Below are 22,073 nucleotides of genomic sequence, written 5' to 3'. Positions count from 1 at the left end.
TTCCACTCCCAGGCTCAGCTTGTTGCTTCCCTGTTTCACTTTAGTATATTAATGAACGTTCCTGTTAGGTGGAGCTCAAAGGTCACCTGGAGCTGGCAGTTCTCAGCATTCTCTTGCTCGGCTCTGTGTGGCACTGAAGCTGTAGCACATTGAGTTCCTGTCAGTCCGGCGCTTATATGGCCCCTGCAGCATCACAGTTTGTGGGCGTCCAAACATTGAGGGATTATCCTCCCGGCACACCCTGTGAGGTGGGGACATCCCAGTACCCACATTTCGGATGGGGAACTGAGGGACACCGAGAGAGTAGGTCGCCTGCCCACGGTCCTGCAGGGAGGCTGTGGTGGAGCTGAGAATTGAAGCTAGGTGCCCTGAGCCCCCATCTAGTGCTTAACCACAAGACCCTGTGTCTTCCCTTCTGCTAACCTAGCTCCCCGCAGAGGTGACGAACACCAGCTCTGACACAACAGCTCTGCGCTGCTTATTCTTTGCCTCTTTCCTGTCTCACCGGGCAGTAATTGGAACTGCTGGGGGGAGGGAGGGGAAGAACCTCAGGAAGACGCCTGCTCTTTTTGCAAACACCTTTGTGCTAAGTCATGTCCCAGCCATGGCACTAGAGGGATGCACTCTCTGGGGCCCTGGGGAAGCGGGGGAAGAAGCAAGTCTTGCTATACCTTTCAAAAAGTGCGGTCCCCACCACTGCATGCTTGCAGCTGCCAGCTGATGTGCAGGAGAGAACAAGGGCCATTGCCTTGCCCCTGAGCTAGTACACCCCTCTGAGCTGGTAACCACTGCCAGCAGCACCAACTAGCTCCACATCCCTGCGTGCTGCACCCAAATTGGCAACGTACTGCATGATGGAGGCAGATGGGGTAAAAGGGCCTCCTGTCCTCCCTTCTGCCACTAGTGCAGCTGCACCAGACCAGTCAGTGGATGGGCTGGTGATGAAAGCCCTGAGCTGTGACTCAGGAGAGCCAAGTTCCATTTTTGCCTCTGCCACAGATTTCCTGGGTGCCCTTGGGCATGTCATTTCCCATTTCTTTGCCTCAGCTCCCCTTTCTTTACCGCAATAAAGTTTCCTTCCTGACACACATAGCTGGTGGTGGGAAGATGAATGAATTCCTGTTTGGGAGGTGCTCTGTTCCTTTGCTGGGGAGGGCTGCATAAGTACCTTCTCCACAGAACCTCTGGCTAGCTGGATGGTTTTGCTTAATTTTTCTAGTTGCAGATGACGTTGCCAGACCTGTCAATCATCTTATAAGAGGGCTATGGAAGGTGGTAGGGGTGCAAGACAGGTGCCAGGAACAGATCTTATTTCCCAATCTGCCCCTGGTGCTAAAACTTCTCTGTTCAGGGAGGGACAATTCTGCTTAACCACTCAAACATATCCAGAGCTTCAAGACTGGAGAAGATCTTGTGGCACTTTGGGTTTGCTGAAGCCCGGCAATGTCTGAGCTCCATTGATCCTCATTTAAATGTTACTGCAGAGCACTTATCTTAAAATACCTGCCAGAGAAGTTTAATAGAGTGGAATTCTAGTGTCCAATTTAGTACCCTGAGAAATTCCTCGTATAAAGCAGGGCTTCCTCCCATTGTTAAAATAGAAAGGAAAAGCTTTACTGGAGTTCCTGCTTTATCTCATTCCTATGGCACTAAATACAATAATAATATTTCACAAAGCTTCCCTACATGCTTTATTACAGGTTCTTCATACAGCTCTCTCTTGCTTCTGAAATTGGCGTACATGTCCTTTCAGGGCAAAGGAGGGTCTTGGGGTTAAGCCATTGGACTATGATGCCAGAGATTTGGATTCCATTCCTGGCTCTCCCACAACCTTCCTGGGTGACCTTGGGCAAGTCAGGAATCCCTGTATGCCTCAGTTCCCCTTCTGTGAAATGGGGCCAATAGTGCTTTCTTTCCCATCCGTCCTGTCTTAGCTATTTGGGGAAGGGACTGTCTCTTACTGTGTGTTTTTACAGCACCTAACATGCCATGGTCCTGATCTCAGTGTGGAGCCTTCACATGCATCTGTAATACAGGAAAGAATCATGATTAGGGAAACGTATCAACTATGTCCCACTCTTGGTGACACTGGCTGAGCTCCACCTGTGTTAGCTATTATTAATTATCATTAAGGCTCCAAGTTTGTCACAGAGGTCACGGAAATCATGGAATCTGTGACTTTCCGTGACCTCCGTGACTTCTGCAGTGGCCTGTGCACCTGGCCCGGGGGTTGCCTGAGCAGCTCAGGCAGCCCCTGGGCCAGTGGCACCGGCTGCTACTGGGGCAGTCTCGGGCCACCATGCCGTTGTCCCCCCCACCCACACCCAGCAGCAGCAGCAGGAGTTTGGGTGTGAGAGAGAGCAGTGGGTTGGGACATGGGACAGGGTGAGGTGGGCTCTGGGTGGCACTTACCTTTGGGGGCTCCCTGGAAGTGACGACATCTCTCCCCTCAGCTCCTAGGCGGAGGCGTGGCCAGGCAGCTCTGCCTGGGAACTGTGGCCAATGGGAGCTGTGGAGCCGGCGCTCTTGGTGGAGGCAGTGCGCAGAGCTGCCTGGTCACGCCTCTGCCTAGCAGCTGAGGGAGTGGGATGTCACCACTTCCGGGGAGGCGCAGAGACAGGTAGGGAGCCTGCCAGACCTGCCAATGCCCCACCTCCCAGCACCAACGGGGGTCCCGGGCTGCGCGCCACCGCCTGCCCCTACCACACCAGCAGAGGTCCTGGACTGCCCCCCCAGTCTCTGCAGCATCCCTAGGCTGCCCCTCCTGAGCACCAGCGGCACCCCTGGGCCATCCTCGTCCTCAAGATTTAATCAGGGGTATATAGTACAAGTCACGGACAGGTCATGAGCCATGAATTTTTGTTTACTGCCCGTGACCTGTCCGTGACTTTTACTAAAAATACCCGTGACTAAAATGTAGCCTTAATTATCATGATTACTGTAGCACTTAGGAGCCCCAGTCCCATTGTGCTATGTGCTGTACTAACACTGAAGAATCAGAGAATCACAGAATATCAGGATTGGAAGGGACCCCAGGAGGTCATCTAGTCCAAGCCCCTGCTCAAAGCAGGACCCATCCCCAATTAAATCATCCCAGCCAGGGCTTTGTCAAACCTGACCTTAAAAACCTCTAAGGAAGGAGATTCTACCACCTCCCTAGGTAACGCATTCCAGTGTTTCACCACCCTCCTAGTGAAAAAGTTTTTCCTAATATCCAACCTAAACCTCCCCCACTGCAACTTGAGACCATTACTCCTTGTTCTGTCCTCTTCTACCACTGAGAATAGTCTAGAACCATCCTCTCTGGAACCACCTCTCAGATAGTTGAAAGCAGCTATCAAATCCCCCCTCATTCTTCTCTTCTGCAGACTAAACAATCCCAGCTCCCTCAGCCTCTCCTCATAAGTCACGTGTTCCAGACCCCTAATCATTTTTGTTGCTCTTTGCTGGACTCTCTCCAATTTATCCACATCCTTCTTGTAGTGTGGGGCCCAAAACTGGACACAGTACTCCAGATGAGGCCTCACCAATGCTGAATAGAGGGGGACGATCACGTCCCTCGATCTGCTCGCTATGCCCCTACTTATGCATCCCGAAATGCCATTGGCCTTCTTGGCAACAAGGGCACACTGCTGACTCATATCCAGCTTCTCGTCCACTGTCACCCCTAGGTCCTTTTCTGCAGAACTGTTGCCTAGCCATTCGGTCCCTAGTCTGTAGCGGTGCATTGGGTTCTTCCTTCCTAAGTGCAGGACCCTGCACTTATCCTTATTGAACCTCATCAAATTTCTTTTGGCCCAATCCTCCAATTTGTCTAGGTCCCTCTGTATCCTATCCCTGCCCTCCAGCGTATCTACCACTCCTCCTAGTTTAGTATCATCCGCAAATTTGCTGAGAGTGCAATCCACACCATCCTCCAAATCATTTATGAAGATATTGAACAAAACCGGCCCCAGGACCGACCCCTGGGGCACTCCACTTGACACCGGCTGCCAACTAGACATGGAGCCATTGATCACTACCCGTTGAGCCTGACAATCTAGCCAACTTTCTACCCACCTTATAGTGCATTCATCCAGCCCATACTTTAACTTGCTGACAAGAATACTGTGGGAGACCGTGTCAAAAGCTTTGCTAAAGTCAAGAAACAATACATCCACTGCTTTCCCTTCATCCACAGAACCAGTAATCTCATCATAAAAGGCAATTAGATTAGTCAGGCATGACCTTCCCTTGGTGAATCCATGCTGACTGTTCCTGATCACTTTCCACTCCTCTAAGTGCTTCAGAATTGATTCCTTGAGGACCTGCTCCCTGATTTTTCCAGGGACTGAGTTGAGGCTGACTGGCCTGTAGTTCCCAGGATCCTCCTTCTTCCCTTTTTTAAAGATGGGCACTACATTAGCCTTTTTCCAGTCATCTGGGACTTCCCCCGTTCGCCACGAGTTTTCAAAGATAATGGCCAATGGCTCTGCAATCACAGCCGCCAATTCCTTTAGCACTCTCGGATACAACTTGTCCAGCCCCATGGACTTGTGCACGTCCAGCTTTTCTAAATAGTCCCTAACCACCTCTTTCTCCACAGAGGGCTGGCCATCTACTCCCCATGCTGTGATTCCCAGCGCAGCAGTCTGGGAGCTGACCTTGTTCGTGAAGACAGAGGCAAAAAAAGCATTGAGTACATTAGCTTTTTCCACATCCTCTGTCACTAGGTTGCCTCCCTCATTCAGTAAGGGGCCCACACTTTCCTTGGCTTTCTTCTTGTTGCCAACATACCTGAAGAAACCCTTCTTGTTACTCTTGACATCTCTTGCTAGCTGCAGCTCCAGGTGCGATTTGGCCCTCCTGATTTCATTCCTACATGCCCGAGCAATATTTTTATACTCTTCCCTGGTTATATGTCCAACCTTCCACTTCTTGTAAGACGATGGTCCCTGATCCAAGGACATTACAATCTAAGTATAAGACAAGAGACAACAGCTGGTGACCCATGGGGGACAAGGAAAAAATTGGACACTCTTGGACAGCATGAGAGGCTGGATCTCAACACAGCAGCAGCCTGACTGGTGTCAAGTTTTTAGAGGAATCCCAGCAAAGGAGAGTTTTAAGGAGGCTTTTGGAGGAGGATAATGCACTAGCTTGGCAGATATTTTTGCGGCGCGTGAAGGGCAGCCTGGGAGAAAGCACAATGGTGTTTGGCTGAAAATTCTACAATAGGGACAGCATAGGGACAGGGCTGGCTCTAGGCTTTTTGCAGGCCCAAGGAAAAAAATTGCCACCTCAAACTGCCCAATCAAAAAAAAAGATGGCCGGAATGCCGCCCCTGGAATTGTGCCACCCCAAGCTTGCTTTGCTGGTGCCTAGAGCCGGTCCTGCCAATCAGAGGCGGGAGCAGACCTCTCAGTAGAGAATAAGAGATGATAACTAGGGTGGAGATAGGTCGTGAGTTGGGATCTACTTAAATGACAGAGCAATCACACATTTTTCGTGAGTTAGTCATGGCATAAATAACAAATTGCACAGATGTGATCATACTGTATGCATACAGCATATTACTACTGCGGTTACATTTGTAAGTCGCCCTGGATAAGGGAGTCTGCTAAATCAGGGGTTCTCAAACTTTTTTTTTTGCTGGGATCCCCTTTGAAAATATTTCAGGCTGTGACAACCGTCCCCCAAAAAGTGATGACCGCCCCCCCACCATGCCACCCTTGCGTCTTCAGAGCTGGGCACCCTGCCAGCCGCTGCCACTTTCTGGTCATGCAGCTCTGAAGGCAGCGCAGAAGTAAGGGTGGCAATACCATGACCCCCCTACAATAGGCTTGTGACCCCCCTTCTGAGTTGAGTTTGAGAAACGCTGTGTACTTTTCAGGGCTGTCAATTAATTGCAGTTAACACCTGCGATTAACTGAAATCAAAATGAATGGTGGGGCAGGAGGTATTGGCAGCAGGGAGGTGGGGGGGAGCCCCAGATCTGGAGGTGGCAGAGGGGCTAGAGCCCCATGCCCTAAATCCCGAGAGTGGCTGGAGGCCCTCGCCCCGATGGGCGCTGGAGCCCCCAGCTCTGACCCTATATTTGAAAATATAGAAAACCCCAAAATATTTAAATAAATGGTATTTGAATATAGTTTAACCATGCGATTAAAACTGCGATTAATCATGATGAAGTTTTTTAATCGCCTGACAGCCCAAGTAGTTTTGTATACTTTACCTCATAGTATATGAGGGGGGAGGGATAGCTCAGTGGTTTGAGCATTGGCCTGCTAAACCCAGGGTTGTGAGTTCAATCCTTGAGGTGGCCATTTGGGGCAAAAATTGGGGATTGGTCCTGCTTTGAGCAGGGGGTTGGACTAGATGACCTCCTGAGGTCCCTTCCAACCCTGATATTCTATGATTCTATATAGGGTAAAAGCCCCCAAACCACCTGATTTCACAGGGGAGACCAGATTTCACAGTCCATTTTTTACAGCTGTGAATTTGGTAGAACTCTAGTCATGAGGGGCCTTAAAATGAAGACAAGCAGCTAATGTTTGATGTTCTGGAGGAGGGGGAGCCAGCGGAGGGATGCAAAGAGAGGGTTGAGATGGTCAAAGTGATGGGCAATGCTAGGACCCCTAGTGTTGATGGACTACTGGCTCCCAGAACTGTTTTAAGCACCCTGATCTCTAATCCTGCTCATAGCCAGTCTAATTGCCACCAGGCTTTAAGTAGTGCCTACAGCCAGATGTCTGTGCTAGGGCTTCCAATATCACTAACGCAGGTGGAGTTGCACCAGTCTTAGCAGCAGGCAGCCTGACTGGAGTGATATCCCTTTACACCAGCAGAAGATCTAGCCCCACATAAATGAAATGAGCAGTTCGGTCACTACTGTGTTATTCCAGTTTTACAACAGAGTAATGTCATTGGCTTGCTCTGTTCAGATTCCAAGGACTCTGCTGACTCAAACCCTTTATAAAGAGCAAATGTAACCCGCTGGTGAGTGTGTGTTAGAGATCCCCAGTCCACAGAGGTCATGAATTGGTCTAGCCCCAGGTACAGCTGAAGCAGCTCATGCTTTTAGCTCTGGAGGTGCCTGGGTCAATGGTGTGATGGCCAAGATGGTGGTCTTCACACAAAGATGTTGCCTTTTAAACTCCTGCACTTTTACTCCACGGGAGCCTGGGGGCTTGTCTACATGGTGCAGTAATGTGCACTACAGGAGTGTGATTTTTAACACGCACTAACATACTGGGCACTAATTGCTCCACCGAAACCCTGTTGGTGTGCACTAAATATTCCCTAGCACTCCTTAATGTCATTCCTTTTCAAACAGTACTACGTTAAAGAGCACTAGTGAATGTTTAGTGCACACCAGCAGCTCAACTAGTGCCCAATATGTGAGTGCACTTTAGAAATCCCACCACAGTAGCCCTCACTGACATACTGTGTAGACATGCCTTATGTTCCAGAACCAGGCTTATTCTCAGTGGTGTTACGTTGGCATAAAACTACAGTAACACAGTGGTGAATCACTAGCTAACTATGTACCAAAGGCCAATGACTTAAATGGAACCAACAGCTTTGATAGCATAAAAAGATCATGAGAATACAACAGCCTTGGCTTAACCCATTGGAAATGCTGTGACCGTATTCAACATATCCAAGCTACTCTGTACTATTTCAGGCAGAACTTGAGTATGTGGAAGGCACTGGACAATGTTTTGGACTTTTAATTCTGGTTGCTAGGAGTAACAGGCTGCTCTTTTGTGCAGGAAACTCCTCCACCCTTCAGAGTAGGTTATGTAAAAATCAAGCCAATTCAGCCACTTCCTACAAAGCTAGCCAGAGCCAGCTGCATTTGTATCATTTCAGCTCCTCCCATGGGGATAACAGGAAAATAAACAGACGGTTAAAAAGGCTCAACAAGCAGGAAGCATCCAGTCATTGGGCTTTCTAGGACTCCAGTGTGTAGGAGTAGCTTGTGCCTTGCTCACTGCAGGGACATGAGCCAACACACATTGAAGTCAATGGAAGTTTGACTTCAGTGGATATTATTAGATTAGGGCCCTCAGTGTGCACATGAGGGGAGAGAGAATGAGAGGTTCTCAAACTTCTTTGTGCTCATGCACGTGGGCCATGATGCTCCCAGTCTTTACATTCCCTGAGCACAAGGACTGAGAGATGCCGGGCCAGCCAACACCTCTAGAAACCCCAGAATGTTACAAGGAGGGGAAGAGAAAGTTACATCTCTCCAATCACAATAGCCAGCAGAGAAGAGCCTGTGCCAAAGTAGGATGACGTGCTCTTCTAGAGCGCTCCCAAACACGTTGTGTTCAGATACCATGGTGAGGGGCAAGGTGTAAGAACCTAAATAGGATAGAATAATGCCTGCCATTTCTCATCCTATTTTTGTTTGGTTTTTTCCTCTCCCTGCTCTTTTTTTCACAGTCTACTTCAATGGAAAATAAGCCCAATAACTCGCAAGTAGAGCTGACTGGGAACTTTTCAACTTATTGTTTTTTCATCCAGAAGTGCCAAGTTGTCAAAATCAAAATGGTCTGTGGGAAAAGGTCAACTCTGATGAATTTCCTCTTTGGAGAAATTGAGAAAAAAGCTTCAAAATTGCCTAGATGGAAAATTTTGACATTTTCTAAATGAAAAAGTGTTGGGTTTTGGGTCAAAACTACTCTTTTAGTTTAGAAATTTAAGGAAACTAATTTATAGTTAAAAAAATTATCAAAACAAAATGTTTTGACAGCAAAATGAAATGGTTTAATGGCCCCAATCTGACTGCTGGTTTTTTTCGATATCGGCTCACTAACATTTTTATGAATTTGACTTTTTTGCCTGATCTGGAATGGGAAATTTTTGCAAAAATCTCTAAAATCATTTCCTACCCAGCTCCATATGCAAGTTGAAGAGAAACTTTCTAAGCCACAGCGTACATGCTGAGTTGAGAATTAGGCAAATTCAACTGCCTGTCCCTGCTGAGTAGCACTATGAATACTGGGTCTGGGCAGCACCATGCGTGGTCGTCATGGTCTTCTTTAATACTCACCATGCATATTCCTAAAACACTGGGGCCTGATTCACCACTAGGTTTATGACAGCATAACTTCTCAAACTAAGTCCGTTGTCTAAATTGCTGCTGTTCCACTGGCATAATTAACTAAATAACTCAATAATTTATAGTTCCACAGAGTTTAAGGCCAGAAGCAGCCTTACGTCGTGTAATCTGACTTCACAGGCCATTACATTTTACACAGGTACATGCCTATTAAGTCCAATGACTTTCGATAGACTAAAGCATTCCAGACCTCCAGAGACAAAACTATACTGTGCCACAGGGAGAGACTGAGGTGTTGTCAGTGTCCATAATCCCTGCAATGCCTGGGAATTGTTTAGGTGAGCTATGCCCAGATGATCCCAGCAGAAGAACTATGCTCCATGCTGCAGAGAAAGGTGAAAAAAACCCTAAGGTCCCTGCCAATCTGACCTGGGTGGAAATTTGTTCAGACTGCTGGCAATCTGTCAGACCCTGAGCATGTGAGCAAGATGCACCAGCCAAGCATCTAGAAAGAGAATTCTCTATACCACCACAGAGCACTGGCCCACCCTGACCAGTGTCACAACTCCAACTGGGGCAGCTCTGGTGCTTTAAATGGAGGTGAAAACAAATCCAGCCCAAACCCCCTCCTATCCTAGCCCACACACATAGGCTGTTGAATTTCTTCCAGAAACTGCATTAAAGTAAATGATATCTAATCTCATCTTAACACCTCCAAATGATGACTTCAGTTTCTCCTTGTTCAAATGTTTAATTGCTCCCACTGCTAAGAAACTGTCTTATTTCAAGGTTGAATTTATATAACTTCAGCTTCCAGCCACTGGATCTTGTTATGCCTTTGTCAACAAGGTTGAGACACTCTCCTCTGTCACCCCACCGTGGCCCTGCTATCAGATCTCTTTTCTATGTGTAAGGACCTACATACAGTGATCAAGTCACATCTCAGGCTTCTCATTGATGAGCTGAATGGCTTAAACTCCTAAAGCCTCACATGATAAGCCTTGTTTTCCAGCCCCTGGGTCATTATTGTGGCCCTCCTTTGAACTTTCTTTAGTATTTCCACATCCTTCTTGAATTGTGGACACCAGAGCTGGACACACTAGCAGCTTATCCATGATATGTTCAGAGGCAAAGATCACTTCCCTACTTGGGTTACCTAGGGAGGTGGTGGAATCTCCATCCTTAGAGGTTTTTAAGGTAAGGCTTGACAAAGCCCTGGCTGGGATGATTTAGCTGGGGATCAGTCCTGCTTTGAGCAGGGGGTTGGACTAGATGACCTCCTGAGGTCCCTTCCAACCCTAATATTCTATGATTCTACTTGACTGTCCCCTTTCTGTACATCCAAGGATCGCATTAGCCCTTTTCGCCACAGCATTGCACTACAGGGCTGTGCAGGCAACTGTCATTACACTGGCATAAAACTGGAATAATTGGTTAGTCTCTAAGGTGCCACAAGTACTCCTTTTCCCGTGTGCTCATTTGCAAAAAGTCAGAGCAGAAAAGTGAGTCACAGCCTGTTTTTTACCCCCTGAATCCTTATCATCAAGTGGTTGAGTCTGGAATCCTTGATTAATATTTGTTTATATTATGTTAGTCTCACCGAGATGCGTTATCTAAAGTCAGTGCAATTTCCCCCACCTACCCTTGCAGCAAATTCTCCCATGAATTATTGTTGCACATGGGCGTGTGTTTCTTACGGTCATTGTGTGTTTTCTGTTTGAAACAAACATCTGCTCACCAGTCATATTCTACCCATGTCAAAAGTCATGTTTTGGGCAATGAATAATAGTATGGAGGCAAAGCCACTCCATACTGGCAGACAGGAAAGAACTGTGGACAACTAAAGAAAGTTAGCACTTAAATTATGGCTTTAGGCTCCGGAAATCTGGTCTCTTAGAACAAATGCAAAGTTGACGCTGGTAGATTTAAAGACCTTGGGCCAGATCCTAGTGTACCTCCACTGACACCAAATGAGCTACGCAGAATTATACCAGCTGTAAATCCGATCTCTATATCCAATGGCCAGTTACAGCAAGCGCTGAGTGACTAACCGATCTTTCAGTTCACAGGCAATTCCAAACTTTATATTAAAAAAGAAAAGTTTTGGGTCAACCCCAAACTAACATTTTTAAAAAATTTTCAGGTTTCAGAGTAGCAGCCGTGTTAGTCTGTATCCGCAAAAAGAAAAGGAGGACTTGTGGCACCTTAGACACTAACAAATTTATTTGAGCATGAAGTGAGCTGTAGCTCATGAAAGCTTATGCTCAAATAAATTTGTTAGTCTCTAAGGTGCCACAAGGCCTTCTTTTTAAATTTTTTCAGTGACTCAGAAAGTAGGAACAAAATTCATTTCAGCACAAAAGTAAGGTTTCATTCGTTCCAAAATGAAACATGTAATGTCAATTTCAGGCATTTTTAGCTTAAAAAAAAAAAGAAAAAGAAAGGAAATTAAGGAGGAAGTGATGCCCATGTGCTCCTTGTACCCAAGAGCCCGGTGGGTAGGGCATTCAGCTGGGATGTGGGAGACAAAGGGTTAAACCCACACTCTAGGGCACAGACTTGAACCGGGATCTCCCACATCCCCTGAGTGTCCTAACTGCAGTGTTATTGACGATAAGAGGGGATCCACTCTTCACCTCATTGCTTTTGTGGAGGGTGCCTACGTCCCCTTATGATGCTAGCCTGGAAAATCAAAACATTTCATTTTAGAAACATCAAACTGGGTCATTCTGATATTTCGAAAACTTTTGGTGTGTTGGTTTTTAACTAAGCCAATTTCCCCAACCTGGCACCTCTACGTGAAATGTTGCAGTCAACCCAAACCTGCATTTTTAGGCAAGAGAAAAGCTTCAGCTAAAATTTTTTGCCCCCACCCCCCTCTCCCCCCGTCACAACCCTTTGTGTAGTAAGGGCCAGATTTTAAAGGCATTTAGGCGCCTAGTGTGATTATTTTAATTTTTCAATTTCTTGGAGAGTTAGGTACAGAGACATTGTTGAAAAACCTTGTAGGTACCTATCTGCATGTTTAGGTACTGCCATGCCTTTAAAAATCTGGCCTTACGTCTCCAGCTTCTCCTAATTCCTTTCTCCCTGCTTTTCTTTCCCCTCAGGTGCTGGCACCATAGACTTTTCCCCATAGGTGTCTGAGAGGGAAAATAGCTCAATAACTGCTGGGGCAAGAAGCATGGTAGTCGAGAGGGGCCCAGATACGTGGTGATGGGCATCTCCGATAATGAATGGACAGCCTCATTGAAATCAGAACATTGGCCACTGTTCGCATAGCTGAGACTGCTGGCATAGGTGCAGAATGCTGGCAATCCCTATTGAGGCTGATGGGAGATGAGGGCACTCGGCGCTTGTAGGAATGAGCTCATAATGTTCCAGGGCTACTCAGACAACACTAAAAACAACGAGGAGTCCTTGTGGCATGTTAGAAACTAAGGAATTTATTTGGGCATAAGCTTTCGTGGGCTAAAACCCACTTCATCAGATGCATGGAGTGAAAAAAACAGTAAGCAGAATATATATTCTAGCCCATGAAAAGATGAGAGTTGCCTTACCAAGTGGGGGGTCAGTGATAACGAGCCAATTCAATTAAGGTGGAAGTGGCCTGTTTTCAACAATTGACAAGAAGGGGTGAATACCAAGGGAGGGAAAATTACTTTTGTAGTGCTAACAAGGCGAATGCAATCAAGGTGGCCCATTTCCAACAGTTGACAAGAAGGTGTGACTATCAGCAGAGGAAAAATTACTTTTTGTGGTGACCCATCCACTCCCAGTCTTTATTCAGGCCTAATTTGATGGTGTCCAGTTTGCAAATTAATTCCAGTTCTGCAGTTTCTTATTGGAGTCTGTTTTTGAGTGTCCAGGGAGATTGAAGTGTTCTCAGTGAGGAAGAAGGAGTAGGGTGAGTCAGTGGGCTATACCCTCACTTTAACAGATTATGATGATCCACTGTGGGGATGTGGGGTATACTTGGAGAGGTGCATGAAACAGTCGCTCGCCATACAACCTCCATGTAAGGGCCCATCACAATCATAGTTCTTGCATTCTTCTGGGTGCAAGGACTGCATGGAGTACTCCTGAGGGCATTCTGCACCAAAAAAAATTAAAAATTCTGCTCACAATATTTTAAAATTCTGCAAAATTTTGCAAAATTTATTAGTCAAATAAATGTGGAGGCTCCAGCATGGTATTGGGGAGCACAGGCCACTGGCTGCACAGAGGTGGGAGATCACTGTGCAGCTCCTCCCGCCCCGGGACACAGACTCAATGGTGATGCTGCACCCAACCCTGACACAGTGCAAGGACCAGGCCTGCCCGAGAAACACCCCAGGGCCATGCCCTTCTGTGGCAGATGCACCACGTGTGTGTGTGTGGGGGGATAGAGCTTAGCAGGATGGGGTCGGGGGGGGGACCTCAGTGGGGATTCCAGATGCTGGTGGAGTGGGGCTCAGTGGAGTGGGGATCCAGGTTCAGCTGGTTGGGGCTCAGTGGGGTGGGGATCTGCGTGTGGGTGGCTTGTCAGGGTGGTCGAGGTGCAGGGGGAGTGGGGCTTATTGGAGGGGGTGTCTGAGTGCAGGGGGAGGTGAGGCACGATGGGAGGGGCTGAGTATGAGGAAAGTGATCAGGAACAGTCAGCATGGATTCACCAAGGGCAAGTCATGCCTGACTAATCTAATTGCCTTCTATGACGAGATAACTGGCTCTGTGGATGAAGGGAAAGCAGTGGACGTGTTGTTCCTTGACTCTAGCAAAGCTTTTGACACTGTCTCCCACAGTATTCTTGACAGCAAGTTAAAGAAGTATGGGCTGGATGAATGGACTATAAGGTGGATAGAAAGCTGGTTAGATTGTCGGGCTCAACGGGTAGTGATCAATGGCTCCATGTCTAGTTGGCAGCCGGTATCAAGTGGAGTGCCCCAAGGGTCGGTCCTGGGGCCGGTTTTGTTCAATATCTTCATAAATGATCTGGAGGATGGTGTGGATTGCACCCTCAGCAAGTTTGCAGATGACACTAAACTGGGAGGAGAGGTAGATACGCTGGAGGGTAGAGATAGGATACAGAGAGACCTAGACAAATTGGAGGATTGGGCCAAAAGAAATCTGATGAGGTTCAACAAGGACAAGTGCAGAGTCCTGCACTTAGGACGGAAGAATCCAATGCACCGCTACAGACTAGGGACCGAATGGCTAGGCAGCAGTTCTGCAGAAAAGGACCTAGGGGTTACAGTGGACGAGAAGCTGGATATGAGTCAACAGTGTGCCCTTGTTGCCAAGAAGGCCAATGGCATTTTGGGATGTATAAGAAGGGGCATTGCCAGCAGATCGAGGGATGTGATCGTTCCCCTCTATTCGACACTGGTGAGGCCTCATCTGGAGTACTGTGTCCAGTTTTGGGCCCCACACTACAAGAAGGATGTGGAAAAATTGGAAAGAGTCCAGAGGAGGGCAACAAAAATGATTAGGGGACTGGAACACATGAGTTATGAGGAGAGGCGGAGGGAACTGGGGATGTTTAGTCTACGGAAGAGAAGAATGAGGGGGGATTTGATAGCTGCTTTCAACTACCTAGAAGGGTGTTCCAAAGAGGATGGCTCTAGCCTGTTCTCAGTGGTAGCAGATGACAGAACGAGGAGTAATGGTCTCAAGTTGCAGTGGGGGAGGTTTAGATTGGATATTAGGAAAAACTTTTTCACTAGGAGGGTGGTGAAACACTGGAATGCGTTACCTAGGGAGGTGGTGGAATCTCCTTCCTTAGAAGTTTTTAAGGTCAGGCTTGACAAAGCCCTGGCTGGGATGATTTAATTGGGGATTTAATTGGGTCCTGCTTTGAGCAGGGGGTTGGACTAGATGACCTTCTGGGGTCCCTTCCAACCCTGATATTCTATGATTCTATGATTCTATGATCTGGATGCATGGGGACTGAGCAGATGCAGGAGCAGCTCCCTGTACGGGGATCCCTCCCCCTGCAGCTGAGGAACGATGGGTGCAGGAAGCATGCGGGGATGGTGGTGGTGGGGGACTTTGAAGAGCTTCCTGCAGCTGGGGGAGAAATCTGGGGGTGGGTCTGACCCCGCCCTAGATGCCTTGCAGGGGAAGAGGAAGTCCCATCCTCCCCAGCCCAGCTGCAACTAGCAGCTGAGCCCAGCACAGGGTAGAGCCACCAGCCAGGTCTTCCCCACTCCCGCCCCCTCCCTCACAGAGATTGACCTCTCTGCTGGCTGCCCTGGGCACCCAAAACATACTGCTGGGGAGGGCTACATGACTGCCTTTGTGGCTTCCCTTTGCTTCCCCCTCAGAAAGTGGAGTGCCGAGCCCGGAGTCCCTCCCCCATTCTACCCCTTCCCCCACGGCCCTGCTTCTGTTCTGATCCCTGTTCCGCCCTCACTCTGCCTCTTCCCGCCGAGGCCCTGCTCCTTGCTCACTCCTTCCCCCTGCTCCAGTGCTGCAGCCCCGAGATCAGAAAAGCTCTGTGACCCCACTGCAGCCCTGGGTCCACGGCAGAAGCAGGAGATTTTTCCAGGGGCCCCAAATCCTCCACTGCCCCCCCTCCCAGCAATATGAGGTTTGTGGAGGCTTAGCCTCTCTCAGCCTCCGTTAGCACCACCCTTGGGGGCAAGCAACGGGGCCTCTCGCCCATGTATGGTACCCAAATGTTCATGGGGAAAGCCATTCCCAACCTTACAGCTCTCCAAGCAACCACTTTGGCTGCCCTTCTAGACCAGTTCCTTAACCTCCTCCACCCCTGGCAACCCTGCAGTCACAGCGGCCATGCTGCAATTTGCCCACCTGACCCTTCTGACTGGGCTCACAGAGCATGGAGGGCAGGTTACTATTGCTCCCGACAGTGAAACTGCCCCAGGTTTGCACAGTGGTGAAGGTAGGGGCTGTCGGCAGCGCTGTGTTCCCAAATGCCATGCTGAGCATTCCGTTCACTATTAATTCCCAACACCAGCACACCGTGAAACTAACAAAGCTGGGCTAACCCACTCCATGCTCACTTGCTGGTATGTCGCAGCCCCAGCCTTTCCTCTGTGCTTGCACTTTTTCAGTTTAGGCTCTCTAAGGCTGAGACTGTCACTTTATCTCTGTTTGTGCAGCACCCAGCACGACCAGTTATAATCTTTGGCCCTGTGACTGTTACAGAAATGCTTACAAATAATACCAGCTGAGTCAGAGACCAGGTTATCACCTACTGACTCATTAACAACCCTTCCTGCAGCGCATGAAATTTCTGTTGGCTTCCCCCATCCAAATAGTGACCCAGCCAGATCTGTCTGAAGTTGTAAAATCTGGCATGATAACAGCCTCCGGCGGTGTGACTGTAAATTATGAATGAGGCGAGGAAAAAACCACTTAGCAGTCTGATTAGGAGGCGTGACTGGCCACCAGCCCTGGCATCTCCTGTTGAGTACGTACCCGATGCTTTGACTTTGGATTTAATGGTGCAGTTTTTTTCACAGGTGCTTATGAAATGAACTTGGAGTCCAGTTACAAAGTTGCATTTTGTGTATACATTAGGCAGAGCTTTGTAAGCACCTGGCAACCTGTTCCCTAAAAGCATGAGCCCCTGAGAAGTCTGGGGTTAGGCCATTGTTAAACATAGGCTTTGCTGACAGTAGTGCATCGCAGCCTGCAATTATGCTGTTATGTATCAGGTACCTGTAAATATTCCTGTTACATATGGGGCTGCTCGAACTCTGTGAATCTCTGAAAAGCAACCAGCCTGCTGGCATATCAGAGTAACATTCATATTCTTTCCCCTTGGCGATTAAATCAAAGGTGGTAAATATCATTCCATTGCAATTTCATAAAGAAGAGCACCCAAGGGCAGCTGGCCAGCCCTCATGTTTGTCAGGTTAGTTACCACTTTCATGACACTGTTTAATCCAAACAAACAGTATGAGTAATGCTGGCAGAACAAGTTAGGCTACTTGCTGGAGCAATGTGCAGAAAAGGGGCTGGAGACTTGGGTCACATGTAGGGAAAAAAATAATAATTACTTGGTAAGAGGTACCAGGAAACAACGCCTTAAAATGCCTGGTGTGTTGTCTACTATAACAATGCCACTGATTCTCCTCTTGCTTACTCCAGTGTAGAGCAGGAGTAAGGCCATTGAAGTCAGTGGAGTTAGTATAGATGTAAATTGGTGTAAGCAAGAAAATAAGTTGCTCATTTTTTTCATAGAAAAGCTTTGCCCCCACCCCCATGAAAAGAGCCTTTAGAAGGAAACAAACGTTTGTACAAAAAAAAATTCCTCAACGTTTTTCCAATTTTTTGATTAAATGAACCCAACATACTTGGTGTTAGAAATCTGAAAAATTGCTGGGTTTTAATTTTTGTATCTTCATTCACATCCTGTCCCTTTGTACTGGGAGTGAGTTTTGTTCCTGCCCCTCACAATGCCATCCTTCTCTATTTTACAAATGGCTTCTCTAGGAAAGCTGGCTCATTTCCTCCTTGTCCAGGAAGAAGATCCGGACACATACCGCGTTGAAAGTGGTGCATCGGCCTTATGTTCATCCTGTACGTAGGGGTGAATATAAACTCTAGCTTGAAGCTGAGACCTTTTTGAAACTCCTCACTGTTCCTGAACATTATTGTTGTTATTACAGTAATGCCTAGAGGCTCCATTGTGCGAGGTGCTGTACAAACACACACACACACAGTAAGAAACAGTCTCTGTCCTGAAGAACTTACAGTCTAAATAAACAAGACTTGGCCAGTCTAAACTCGTGGTGGGGGGAAATCGATCTAAGTTATGCAACTTCAGCTACGTGAATAACGTAGTTGAAGTCGACGTACTTACACCTATTCACTGCAGTGTCTTCACTGCGGTGAGTTGACTGCTGCCGCTCTCTGGCTGCACCTCTCGTGGTGGTGGAGTACAGGAGTTGATGGGAGAGCACTTGGGGGTCGATTTATCGCGTCTAGACTAGACATGATAAATCGACCCCCACTGGACCGATCGCTGCCCACCAATCCGGATATAGACATATCCAAAGAGTGGCAGATGAAACAGAAGCAAAGCAAGAGGTGAAGTGACTCAGACAAGGGTGCACAGCAGAGTCAGAAATAGAACCCAGCAGTCCTGAGTCCCACTCAACTTCTCTAGCCACGAGACCACACTGTCTCAACAAGCTAGTAACTGCTATGCTGATCATGAGAATGGCACTCATAGCACTTTGCTGGTAAAAACCAGACGCTCCGTCTTGTCCTGGGACTGTAACCTCTTTGGGGCAGGGACCATTTTTTCCTTTATCCATTGTGTACAGCACCTGCCAATCCCTGAACAGCACCTCTAGGTGCTCCCCAGTATGCATAACAACAATGAAAGGATTCCCTTTCTCTCCCTTGGCAGGAAGCAGAGCTCTCAGAGCTGGGCACATTTTAGGGAGAAGTATTACAAGCACAAAAAAAGCTGGGGAGCCTTTTAGGGCTAGGATACCCTGGGAAAGGGAGTTGAAGGACAAAGTCATGTGGTAGGAGATAGAAAAATTCCTAACCTTTTGCTATATTTTTCATTCAGATTCTGCAATAAAGTATTGGGTGAAATGCTGTCCCTGGGCATTAAAGTCTTCTGCTTCCTACTTCTAATTGTCACCACATCTACCCACGCTTCGATGGAAGTTAATTTTGAACTTAATTTTGATCCATTCATCCATCACTCAGTAAGTAACTTTTATGGTGGTTTTCAGTTGGTTTATAATAATGCCTAACTCTTATATAGCACTTTTCCTTCCATCAGCCTCAAAGGAGATCAGTGTCATTATCCCCATAAAGACTTGCCCAAGGTCAGCCAGGAGACCCAGGATCTGAACATAGGTCTCCTATAGTGCCCTGTCCACTGGGTCAAATGAGAACAACTTGAGGAGCTGCTGGATTTTGCAATGTAGCCATCCTTTATAAATGCATAGACAGCTAAATGGCCTGCTCCACTGACTGCAGAAATAACCCACTGCGACCAGTAAGTGAAGCCCTAACTCAACACATTCAGTGTAAACTGAGCAAGATGTCATATTTCCTACCTTCTTACCATGTTAGGCTATCAGCGGCTTAGATAGCTTGGTTTAAATGCTCGCTCCGTGAGCTATGCTTGGGTGGGAATTGTGTCAATAGTTGTGTGAACAAAAATCCGGTTCCTGGTACCCTGAAAGCAGGCCCTGGGGCAATCTCTGGACAAAAGCATCAGCTGCTGTGATAATGGTGTCTCCTGTTTAAAACAGAGCTGGGACTCAGATCTGGGTTCAATTTTCACCTCTTCCATTGTCTTCCTGTACAAAATGTCTTTTTACTGTGTCTCATTTCCCACCTGGCGAATAGGGATAATATTTATTATGGCAGCACCTACAGGCCCCCAGTGTGCTAGGTGTTGGACATACACATGGTAGCAGGCAGCCCCTTCCCTGAAGGGCTTACAGTCTAAATAGACAAGACAAAGGGTGGGAGGAGAAACAGTGAAGTGAAATGACTTGCCCCAGGTCACACAACTGGTCAGGGTAGGGAGAAGGACTATAACCCATGTCTGCCAATCCAGTATGCTAATGATTAGACCACATAATACTTCCTTTCTTTAGACTATAAGCTCTTTAAGGCAGATGCTGCCTTTTGCTTTGTCTGTGTATCTACAGGGCCTGGAACAATGGGGTCCTGATCTCCAGTGGGGCCTCAACATACAGCTGCACTAGAAATAAATAATAAGATGAAGATAGCCCACAGGGAGAAGTAGTTGTGGCCAGTTGTGACCCCACTGTAGGGTTCTCGGCCAATAGACCCCCCCCCCACACACACACACACACCCCGCAGCACACATTCTTGTGCAGATCCTCATCTGATTCAGCACCACACACAGGGCACAGAAGCCCCTTGTGTCGGCCTGTAACTTCCAGATCACCTATGTGCAATGGGAACATGCCTTTCCCACTGTGTTTTGGAGAAAGAGTGCCTAGAGAGAGGGTTTGTTTTTCACTGGAGCAGTTTTAAGGAGAGAGAGAAAGAGAGAGAGCGAGACCAACCTCTCCACCCCCTTTGCACCACTGAGATGGACTATGCACCAGTTACTGAATACAATGGAGCAGAGAGGAACCTAGGGAACAAGATGGAGGAGGAGTGTCAAGGTTCCTCCCCCACTCTGAACTCTAGGGTACAGATGTGGGGACCTGCATGAAAAACCTCCTAAGCTTATCTTTACCAGCTTAGGTCAAAACTTCCCCAAGGTACAAAATATTCCACCCATTGTCCTTGGACTGGCCGCTACCACCACCAAACTAATACTGGTTACTGGGGAAGAGCTGTTTGGACGCATCCTTCCCCCCAAAATACGTCCCAAAACCTTGCACCCCACTTCCTGGACAAGGTTTGGTAAAAAGCCTCACCAATTTGCCTAGGTGACTACAGACCCAGACCCTTGGATCTTAAGAACAATGAACAATCCTCCCAACACTTGCACCCCCCCTTTCCTGGGAAATGTTGGATAAAAAGCCTCACCAATTTGCCTAGGTGACTACAGACCCAAACCCTTGGATCTGAGAACAATGAAAAAGCATTCAGTTTCTTACAAGAAGACTTTTAATAAAAATAGAAGTAAATAGAAATGAAGAAATCCCTCCTGTAAAATCAGGATGGTAGATATCTTACAGGGTAATTAGATTCAAAAACATAGAGAACCCCTCTAGGCAAAACCTTAAGTTACAAAAAAGATACACAGACAGAAATAGTTATTCTATTCAGCACAATTCTTTTCTCAGCCATTTAAAGAAATCATAATCTAACACATACCTAGCTAGATTACTTACTAAAAGTTCTAAGACTCCATTCCTGGTCTATCCCCGACAAAGACCAGCATATAGACAGACCCACAGACCCTTTGTTTCTCTCCCTCCTCCCAGCTTTTGAAAGTATCTTGTCTCCTCATTGGTCATTTTGGTCAGGTGCCAGCGAGGTTACCTTTAGCTTCTTAACCCTTTACAGGTGAGAGGAGCTTTCCCCTGGCCAGGAGGGATTTCAAAGGGGTTTACCCTTCCCTTTATATTTATGACAAGGAGCCAATGGCTGGAACTAGTGTTTGGGAATCTCTGCATAGAGGGGTTATCATAGACAGCTGTTGGTGGACTGGGTTGGGGCATTGTTTTTCTCCCCCTGAACCCTACATATTTCCCCACACTAAACCTGATTACCTTAGTGTGATGAGGAGTGATTTTCCCCCCCTTCTGTTCTAGCGGCTTTACTGAGTTAATAGGTTGTCCAAGATCAGGAGCTAAAAGCATCAGCTCTCTGGTTCCATCAGCACATCACTTCCTACAGCTGATGACTAAGAGGGAGAAAGTGTCTCTTTTTGTTTTGTTTTTGCAAGCCGTTCCTTAACCACAGAGCTTTGGGTGGAGAGCATATATTGAACAAAAATATCTGATATCCTAGGTTAAGTTCACAGCATACACACAAAAAAGATAGATAAAAACCATAAAGTGCTCTTTCAGGAAGGTTGTGATGTAACACTGCTTTACTTTTTAGAATCCAGAACCCTAAGACAAGAACCTCAAAACAGCGAGAGACAAAGCCACCTGCTCCCTAAAGCAGAGAGGCCCAACTCACCGCACCTTGCTCTAGGCTGGCTTTCTGCGGAGGACATAGATCACACACTTTCCTTAGGGGCAAGTAGGACTAGGATTTAATGTGACAGCTTGCAATTTTTACCCACTTTTCAATACACCACACCTAATATTTATATAGCATCTGCAATCCAGAAGGGTCCCAAAATGCTTTGCAAACAAGCCAACTTCACCAGGTCTTGAATTGCAGCCACTTCTTGGCGCAACGTGGCAGTTGTTTAACAGTGAACAGCAAAACCTCAATCAGTTAGGAGAGGAACTTAAGACTTCTTTCTACAGCTTCAAACTGAGGGAGGAAGTGGACTTAGGTAAGCATCAAAAGCTCAAAATCAGTTTCTCCTCCCTTGGTGTTCACACCTCAACTGCTAGAAGAGGTCCTCATCCTCCCTGATTGAACTAACCTCATTATCCCTAGC

The 22,073-nt window shown here is 47.3% G+C and overlaps 1 protein-coding gene across 1 annotated transcript in view; it reads left to right on the top strand.

Annotated features, from left to right (window-relative positions):
- Positions 1–22,073, top strand: part of ADGRF5 (adhesion G protein-coupled receptor F5) — a gene marked incomplete at its 5' end in the record, with an annotated part of 79,597 nt that overhangs the window by 5,016 nt on the left and 52,508 nt on the right. The window contains one exon of the mRNA XM_084624260.1: positions 18,579–18,720. Coding sequence (XP_084480386.1) covers positions 18,579–18,720 — 142 coding nt within the window. The remainder of the gene's footprint in view (positions 1–18,578; positions 18,721–22,073) is intronic.

This window comes from Lepidochelys olivacea, assembly GCF_965140295.1.
Source record: "Lepidochelys olivacea isolate rLepOli2 genome assembly, chromosome: 3".
NCBI lineage: Eukaryota > Metazoa > Chordata > Testudines > Cheloniidae > Lepidochelys > Lepidochelys olivacea.
Note: the sequence above shows the minus strand (reverse complement) of the source record. Positions and strands in the feature narration are given on the sequence as shown.